The 10457-nt window shown below is 20.6% G+C and overlaps 1 protein-coding gene across 1 annotated transcript; it reads right to left on the minus strand.

The window, feature by feature from the left end:
• Window positions 1-10185, minus strand: PF3D7_0317300 (conserved Plasmodium protein, unknown function; the record flags this gene model as incomplete). Its single annotated transcript, XM_001351207.1, has 1 exon — window positions 1-10185. The coding sequence occupies one exon, from the start codon at window positions 10183-10185 to the stop codon at window positions 1-3; it is 10185 nt and encodes a 3394-aa protein (XP_001351243.1).
• Window positions 10186-10457: the final 272 nt, after the last annotated feature.

A 10457-nucleotide genomic window follows, 5' to 3' on the forward strand; every position in this document is an offset into this window, starting at 1 on the left:
TTATTCTTCAGAATTCATTTCATTTAAGGTCCCTTCATTGTTATTATCAAAATTTTCATCATTTTCGTCATTTTCGTCATTTTCGTCCTTTTCATCATTTTCGTCATTTTCGTCATTTTCGTCATTTTCGTCATTTTCGTCATTTTCGTCATTTTCGTCATTTTCATCATTTTCATCATTTTCGTCATTTTCATTCGATGAATCAATACTTATAAGATTCTGAATTTCATTTTCCTTATTAGACGGGTCTTTATTATGAGATACACTTACATTATAAGTACTATATAACTCATCAGTTATATTATTTTTATTATTATCATGATCAATATTTAATAAATCATTATTTGTATGTTCATTTTTATCATCATGACACGAATATTTTTCTTCGTCATTATTATCATCATTATGATCATTATCATTATCATCATCCCCATTTTCATAATTATCATCATCATCATTTTCATAATTATCATCATCATTTTCATAATTATCATCATCATCATTTTCATAATTATCATCATCATCATTTTCATAATTATCATCATCCTCATTTGCATAATTATCATCATCCTCATTCTCATAATTATCATTATCCTCATCATCATAATTATCATCCTCATTATCATCATCATCCCCATTATCATCATCCTCATTATCATCATCATCCCCATTATCATCATCCTCATTATCATCATCATCCTCATTATCATCATCATCCCCATTATCATCATCATCCTCATCATCATCATTTTGTTTGGAGACATTTTTCTTGTCCCCTTCATCATCTGAAGAAATTATATAACAACTATTGTTACTCTCCTCTTCATTATCATCATCATTATTATTATTATTATTATTTACATAATCTTCATAATTTTGTAAATCTTCATGTACATTCTCATCAACATGTAGATTAAAAGTATTTTCATGAACATTAGAAAAATAATTCTTTTTATTTTCTTGAATATTATTATGGACGGAAATATCTTCAAATGTTACATGGTTATTTAATTCAGTATTTACATCGTTACTATAATTTTCTTGTTCCTTTTCTTCATCGTCATAACTATCATCATTATCATCATCATTATTATTATCATCATCATTATTATCATCATCATTATCATCATCATCATTATCATCATTATTATCATCATCATTATTATCATTATCTCCTCCAACACTTACTTTTCTTATTTTTATCGAATTGGATTCTCCCAAATAACCATTTTCTTTTGTTATTTCCGAATCTGAAAAATATTTCCTTTTTTTATCTTGTTGTTTTTTATTTTCCAAAGCACTTCCCGCTTCGACTATTTTTACATACGCATCATAATTATACTCTGAAAGGTTTGTTGAGAAATTATTTGATTTATTTATGCCTTGGAAGTTATCTTTGTTAACATTTAATATATTATTAAAATCGTTTATATTTGATGATAACTCACAAACAAACCCATTATTACTATTATCATTATTATTATCATTATTATTATCATTATTAATATTATCATTATTAATATTATCATTATTAATATTATCATTATTATTATCATTATTAATATTATCATTATTATTATCATCATTAATATTATCATTATTATTATCATTATTAATATTATCCTTATTAATATCATCATTATTATCATAATGTGTGCTTACAGGATAGTTTTCATTTTTCGCTTGTATTATATCTTCGTTTTCCTTTTTATCATCATCACATTTGCTATTCGATTCATTCGACACATTATCCTTTTCATCAACATATGTGAGTGTTTCTTCCTTTTTTATATTATCATTTATTAAATTATTAGCATCATTTTGTACATAAACATTTTCAAGGTTATGAGCATTTTCTATGGATTCATTAATTAATCTAATTAAATTATTATGTTCATTTTTTAGTTCGTCATTATTTATAATATCTTGTTTATCCTTAATAAGAATTTTATTTATATTTTCTATGACTTGATTATTATCTACGTTATCATTAGTATATATATTCTGAATAATATTTTCTTCATATCTTTCTAAGGTTTCATTATTAATTTGGTCAGATTTAACATTACCATTAGTCAACAAATTGTGGTTATTAAATGCGTTAACAAGATGATTATCTTCATCTCCCATATTATTATTATTATTATTATTATTATTATTATTATTATTATTATTATCATCATCATCATCATCATCATCATCATCATCATCATCACCATTCATATTATTATCTAGGTCCATTTTGTCCGTATACATTTCCTCATTATTTACATAATCTTCCTCATTTTGTAAGGACTGTTGTACGTTTTCCGTACCATCAAAAATTTGTTGATCAGCAGTTACATTGATTTCATCATCTGGATATATGTTACACATATTTATATGGTTACCATTTTGATTTCCTTGTTGATTACTTTGTTTGTTTTGTATAAAGAAATCATTGTTTGTATCTTTTAAGATGCTGAGATATCCCCTTTGAATTAATACATTACATGTTTTGGTAAAGGTTTGTATATGTTTAAAATATTCATCTGTTAAAAAATCTTGATTTATTATTATATTTTTATTTTCTCTTATTTCTTGTATAACCGAATCATACATATAAAAATCAAAGGATTTTTTTAAATAAAGTAATTTGTTTATAATACTTTGATCAATAATTTTATTTTCATTAAAATGTTTAAAAATTTTACAAAAGACATTACTTTGTTGTATTAAATGAATTATATATCCTTTATATTTGAAAATATTTTTTACATTAATTTTATTTAATTCTTCATTTTTTTTTAAATAATTATTTAAGTTTTGTATACAACTTTCATTATCTTGTAGATTATTTTTTAATTTGAGTATTTCTTCAAAATTATTTATTTTAATTAATTCATTTTTTTCATTTTCGTTTTTTAGATTATTAATGAATTCATTTAAGCTTTTAATGCTTTCTTCTAAGGAAAGGATTTGATTTTTCAACATTTGGATTTCTTTTAAATTACGATTAATAATATATAAATAGCATGAACCTAATTTGAATAGTTTTAAAATATTAAATTTAATAATAATAATATTATCATTGTCTTTATTTAATTGAAGATTATTAACAAGATAGTTGTTAATATCTACAATGTTTTTAACATTGTTTATATTGTTAACATTGTTTATATTGTTAACATTGTTTATATTGTTAACATTGTTTATATTGTTAACATTGTTTATACTAGATATGCTGTCCATATTTTCATTACATATATCCATATTTGTACACACCTTTTTGTTACTTTTCGACAAATTATTAAAGACATTCAAAATATCATTACACGATGGACTCATAATATTTGAGTCTTCAAAACATGAAACAATACTTTTATCAACAACCGAATAATTATTTATTAAATCATCCAATTTATTATTATATTTATTTTTTAAATTTTCAATAATTTCATCTTTTTCTTGAATATTATTATTCATAATAATTTTATATTTTTCCATCATCATAATAGATTCTTTTAATTTCTTACAATTATTAGATAACATATCAATATCATTATTTAATTTATATATTTCTTCATTCTTTTCTTTCAATTCATTTTTATAATTTTCAAGCATATCATTCTTCTTTTCTAATTCAGATGTGAGGTCGATATTTTCATTTATATATTTGTATATTTCTTGTGATAAATTTCTTTCTTTATTCTTGTTGTCTTCACGATTTGTTGCATTCTGTACTTTAACATAATTATAATTAGGACCATCACATGTATCATGTTGATTTGTACCTTGATTAATATGTTGATTTGTACCTTGATTAATATGTTGATTTGTACCTTGATCAATATTTTTATTCACATCATGATTTGTATCTCCCATTATATCCTCACCAACCACCATGTGATCATTTTTTATGTTGTCCTGCGAGTGAGCTACATTAAAAATGTCACACCGTGATCTCATGTGCTCATTTTGATTTGCCAATTTTTTAATTTGTAAATTCAGATGAACAATAATTTTGTCCTTTTCATTAATAGTAGTTATATATTGATCAACTTGTTCTTGTAACTTCTCATTTTCTATAATTTGTATATCATTATTTTTGGTGGATATAAATAATTTGTGATCATGATTTAATTGTTCTATTTGTTTTTCATATTCTTCTTTATTTAATAACAGCATACGATTTTCTTCTGATAACATATCTAGATTTGTTTTTAATTTATTATATTGTATCATATAATTTTTATTATTATCATCAATAATTTGTTGTAATTTCATTTTATCTTTTTCATTTTTAAATAATTTATCTTCTAATATAGTTATTTTCATACGATTCTTTTCATCAGATAGTTGAATTTTTTCATTCAGATTTGATAATTCTTTTAATTCTAATCTTGAATTTTCTAAATTTGCTTTTAAGGAATGAATAAATTGTTGATATGTATCATTATTATTGTCATTATTATCATTATTATTGTCATTATTATTGTCATTATTATTATTATTATTTGTTGTCGTTGTTGTTGAATTAAAATCATTTAATATAAGATTATTATCTTTTTGTAATTGTATAATATATTTTTCTTGTTTATTAATTTTTGTTTTTTCAATTTTTAATCGTTCTTTAATTTCTATATAATCATATTTTAATTGTTCTAGATGTTTTTGATTTGTATCTAGATGTTTTTGTAAATCTTGATTAATATTAAATAATTGATCCAATCTATTTTTTAATAAATTATTATCAACATAATTTATTTGATTTTTAAACATATCATTAAGGTATGTATTATCTTTTTGTAATATCTTTATATTTTCTTTTAATAAAAAGATTTCTTCTTTATGTTCTTTTAACAATACATTCATATCATTATATAACATATTATTTTTTACTACTACTTCATTATATTTTTCTAATAAATCATTATATTCATTTTGAATATTTGTTTTATCTTTTTTAATTAATTTTATATAATCTTCTTCTTTTTGTTTTATATTCATATTTTCTGTTTCTTTATTTTTTAAAATATTCATTTCATTTATTAAATTATTATTTTCATGTTTTAATAATTTTATTTCATATGATTTCTCATTTATATCATTATTTAATTTGTCAATTTCATTTCTCATATTATTTTTTATATCTTTCACAACAATGTCATATTTATCTTTTTCATCGCATAATAAACTATTAATATATTTCAGCTTATCTTCATTGGATTTATTAATTAATAAAAATTCTTTATGCTTTTCCAACTGTTCTTTACAAATTTCTTTTAAACGAGAAATCTCCTCTTTACTATTCTTACAAAAACATTTCCATGTCTCTATACAAGTAATTAAAATATTCTTTTCTCCTTTTATTTTTAATATCTCAGATTCTTTATCACACAATTCTTCTTGTAACGATTTTATCCTAATTTCATATTCCAGAAAAGAATTCTCTTCATTCTCCTCAAGATTCAAGAGAAAATCGTCTTTTTTGTTAACTCCTGATGCGAGGGTAACATCACACATTCCCACCATTTTGGGCGAGTTTACATTATTATGAAATGGGAAAGGATAATATAGATGATTACTATTAATACTATTGAGGGTGTTATTATTTATATTATTCATGTTATTTATATTATCTGTGTTGTGTATATTGTTTATTATATTATCCGTGCTATCCTTATTATTCATACGTGCTTGTGTTGAATTTCCTTCGGCATCTTCCTTATTTTTTATGATACTACCTCGGTGAGACATATGAATCATATTTGAATAATAAAGATTCGATATATTATTATTTATTTTAGATGCACCCATAAAACCCAGATGTGTATTATTCATATACATATTATTTATCTGATGAATAGAACCTCTTGTACTTCTATTATCTCTCAAGGATAATGTCGAAACATTATTTCTGAACACATTAATTTGTTTTATTCTTTCATTAAGTTCCTTTTTTATAATATTATATTTATTTTGTAATTCTTTCATTTTTAATAATAGATTATTATTTTCAACTCTTAAATTATTCATATGGAATGTATTTTTTTTATTATTTTCTTTTTCTTCTAACCATAATGTATTTATTTTATTTAATGATATATCATGATCATATTTTAATTTTTCATTCAAATTTAATAAATTTTCAAATTTATCTTTTAAATAATTATGACTATCTTTATTTTCTTGTAATAATGTATGTAAATATTGTTTTTCTTTTTCATATATTTTTATAATATCACAATTTTTTTCATTCAATTTTACATTGATCATATCTTTTTGTATAATTTCTTCTTGTAATTGTTTTTTCTCTTTTTCTAAATTTTCTATTTGTGCATTAATAAATATATTTTTATTTTGATATTCTTCATATTCCTTTTCTAATATTAAATATTTCTCATTTATTATATTAATCTTTTTTTCCTTTTCATTAATTTGTTCATCTAAAATTATTTTCTCGTTATTATATCTCTCTAAATTCATTTCTAATTCTTTTATACAAGCATGTAAGTATTCTTCCTTTTCATTTTTATTTTTTATTTTTTCATAATTTTCTTCTAATAATTGTTCATATTTTTTGGTTAAACGAAGAATCTTATCAAATCTACGTATTAATAAATCAAATGATAACTCTACATTACTAAAATTAAAGTTGAACAGATTAAAATATCTTTCATACACCTTTTTATATTTATCTTCAATATTATGTATATGAAAACTTATTATTGTACTAAATATATTATTTATATTTATAAAATGATTCAAATAAAAATTCTTATATTTTTTAAATATATCGAAATCGCTTCCTTTCATCAATTCGTATAACTCCTCGTCTGTGTAATTCTTTTTGCATTTATTTAATTCGTCTACGATTAATTCGATTTTGTAGGAATCGTCATCATCATCGTCATTGTTTTTTTTTTTGTTACCATAATCATCTTCTTGGCTTTTATTATCACCGTCATTGTTTTTTTTTTTGTTACCATCATCATCTTCTTGGCTTTTATTATCACCGTCATTGTTTTTTTTTTTGTTACCATCATCATCTTCTTGGCTTTTATTATCACCGTCATTGTTTTTTTTTTTATTATTATCTTTTAAACAATATATACCATCATGCAGCTTTTGTAAAATCGAAGGATACTGAGTTCCTAAGATTTGCTCTATGCTAAATATATTATTATATTTTTTCAACCTATAAAACAATTCTATAGTAATTGTATAATCATCAACATAACTCAATAAATTACTGTTTTTAAAATATTCCATCTGCTTACATTCAATGTTAAAAATATAATTAGATAATTGTAATAATATGCTATTAAAAGAATGAGCAATATATTCATTATTCGAAAAACTAGAAAAACTTACATGTTCTTCTAATATTTCTTTATTATTTTCTTTTCTTTTATTCTTAATCACATCATCATTAGAATACATAACACTCAACATATCATTATCATCATCATCCTCATTATTATTATCATTATTGTTATTTATAATACTCTTTTTGGTATGCTTCTTTTTTAATGATATGGATTCTTTAATAATATTAGAAGTTTTTTTTTTTTCATCTTTCATAATATAAACAATGTGTTCTTTTATAGTAAATTGTATAAATTTTTCTAGCGACATCCTATACTTTAAAAAGTCATCAGGACTAATATGTATTCCTGCATTATTTTGGTTATTTTGATTATTTTGGTTATTTTGATTATTTTGGTTATTTTGATTATTTTGGTTATTTTGATTATTTTCAATATTTTGATTATTTTCAATATTTTGATTATTTTGATTATTTTCAATATTTTGATTATTTTCAATATTTTGATTATTTTGATTATTATAATCTTTATTTGAAGACATATGAACATTATTTAACATCTTATTCCATGTGGTATTCATTTTAAATATATGATTTTCACTCTCCATTTTTGTGTAATCATATACAGAGGAAATCACCTTAATTAATGTTTGTTTTTCTACTTGTAATATATATATATCTTCTTTATTTTTATTTATTACACCATGTAATTCATCTAATTTTTTTTCAATATCTTTTATATAGTTTAATTTTTCATTTAATAATTTTTCTAGATATATTTTTTCATTATGTAAAATATGTACATCGCTTATATCTGGTTTTCTAAATTTTTTCATGTCATCTCTTATTAATGTGTTTTTAATATTTGAACAATATTTTTCAAACATTTCATTTGCTCGTGTTAATGTTATGATTTTCATTTGAGCTTTATTTAATAAATCGTTTAATTTTTTATATTTATTTTTTTTTATTTTAATATAATAATTATTATTCTCTGCATCTCCATCTTCATCATAATCACTCTTATTATTATTATGTGATACGTTTTCTTCCATATAATATAAATTATGTATGTCATTACGATTAGATGAATGATTATACCTTTCGATATAATTATAATGATCTTTCATCTCTCGATTACTTAGTTGATCTTGAATATATTCATTGTCTCCAGAGAAATGAGATCTTGATTTGATGGATCGCGATTTCCCAGATTTATTATTAATTTTATATCTAAAGGATGTTTTTAGACTGGATAAATTATTTTCATCATTTGTGTTATGCCTATAATTATGTAAATTATTTGAATTCGGATGATTACCCGAGTTCATATTTTCTATCATCATCATGATATTATTATAATTATTATTATTATTATTATTATCATTATTATTATTATTATTATTATCATTATTATTATTATTATTATTATTATTATCATTATTATTATCATTATCATTATTATTATTATCGTTGGTGTTATATAATATTTCATATATATATATCACCGATAAATGATCTTGTTCATTAAAATGTTCTATGTCCAAGTTATACATTTTAAATATTTGTTTCATATCACTTGTTCGTCTAATTATAATTATATTTGAATTTTTTAAATTAATAAAATCATGTGTTATGGAAAAGAGAGAATTATTTTTAACTACAAGTTGTTTATATTTCTTTTCCATTTCTTTAATAAAATTTTTATAATTTACTAATTGTTCATTTAGTTGTTGTATATTTGTTTTCGATTTATTATATTCTATTTTTAAAGAATCATTTTCTTTTTTTAGGTTTGTATATAATTTCACATGTTCTTCTGATTTGATTAGAGATTTGTTTAATACATCTCTAACTTTATTTAAATGGTTTACAGAATTTTTATTAACAAATTCGATTTTTTTATGACATTCTTTTATTATTATTTCTTGTTCTTCATTATGTTTTTTTAATTTATAAATAATTTTTTCTTGTCGTAAATATTTATCTATAAGAATTTTATTTTGTTTTGTAAAATTTTTATTTTGAATAAGTATATTTTTTTTATCTTCTGTTAATACATCGATATCTTTTTTAAATTTTATATTTTGATTATATGAATCATTTTTCATTTGTATAATAGTTTGATGTAATTCTTGATTTTTATTTAAAAGGATTTTGTTTTTTTCTTCACATTTTAATAATTTATATTTCATATCATCATATTCATTTTTATAAAATGAAAAGCTACCAATATTTAAATGTTTCTCATTATTTTTTCTTTCAATTTCATTTTTTAAAGAATAACATTCTTTTTCCATTTTATTATATTTCATTTTATAATCTTTTAATTGTTCTTCTTTTTTACTACATTCTTCTTTTGTAAGGATAAGAGTATCCATAATTAAATTATAATCTTTAATTTTTATTTCCAGCTTTTTTCTTAACATATTTATAAGTGTGTCTTTATCTTTATATTTTTCATCATCGAATAATTCTCCTTCTTCCGTACTTTTTAATTCCTTAACACATAACGAATGCATAAATCTTTTATCTTGTCCAATTTTCGATTCCTTGTAATGAACATCTTCCGTATCTTTCATATAATCATTCTTTTTAAAATGTTCTCTTCGATTATTTTCATCTTCTTCTTTTACATTAGAAAGAAGTAATTCTCCATATTCCAAACTCTCTTTTATTAAACTAAGTTGATCTTCATCATATTTATCATTATTATCAATATTTATTAATTCTCCTACATCATTCAAATTATTATTCATATTACTAATATCTACATTATTGTTCATATCTATTCCTCTAAAATTTTCAAGTGAATATTCTTCTTCATTGACTTTATCATAATCATCCTTTTCGTTTTTCATAAAATCATTATTCATTTTTTTTTTTTAAATATCATATATAAATATAAATATAAATAAATATATAAATATAAATAAATATATAAATATATAAATATAAATAAATATATGAATGTATAAATATAAATAAATATATGAATGTATAAATATAAATAAATATATGAATGTATAAATATAAATAAATATATGAATGTATAAATATAAATAAATATATGAATGTATAAATATAAATAAATATATGAATGTATAAATATAAAGACCACGAAAGGGATGCATATATATTAAATATA

The sequence above is a fragment of the Plasmodium falciparum genome (assembly GCF_000002765.6).
Source record: "Plasmodium falciparum 3D7 genome assembly, chromosome: 3".
NCBI lineage: Eukaryota > Apicomplexa > Aconoidasida > Haemosporida > Plasmodiidae > Plasmodium > Plasmodium falciparum.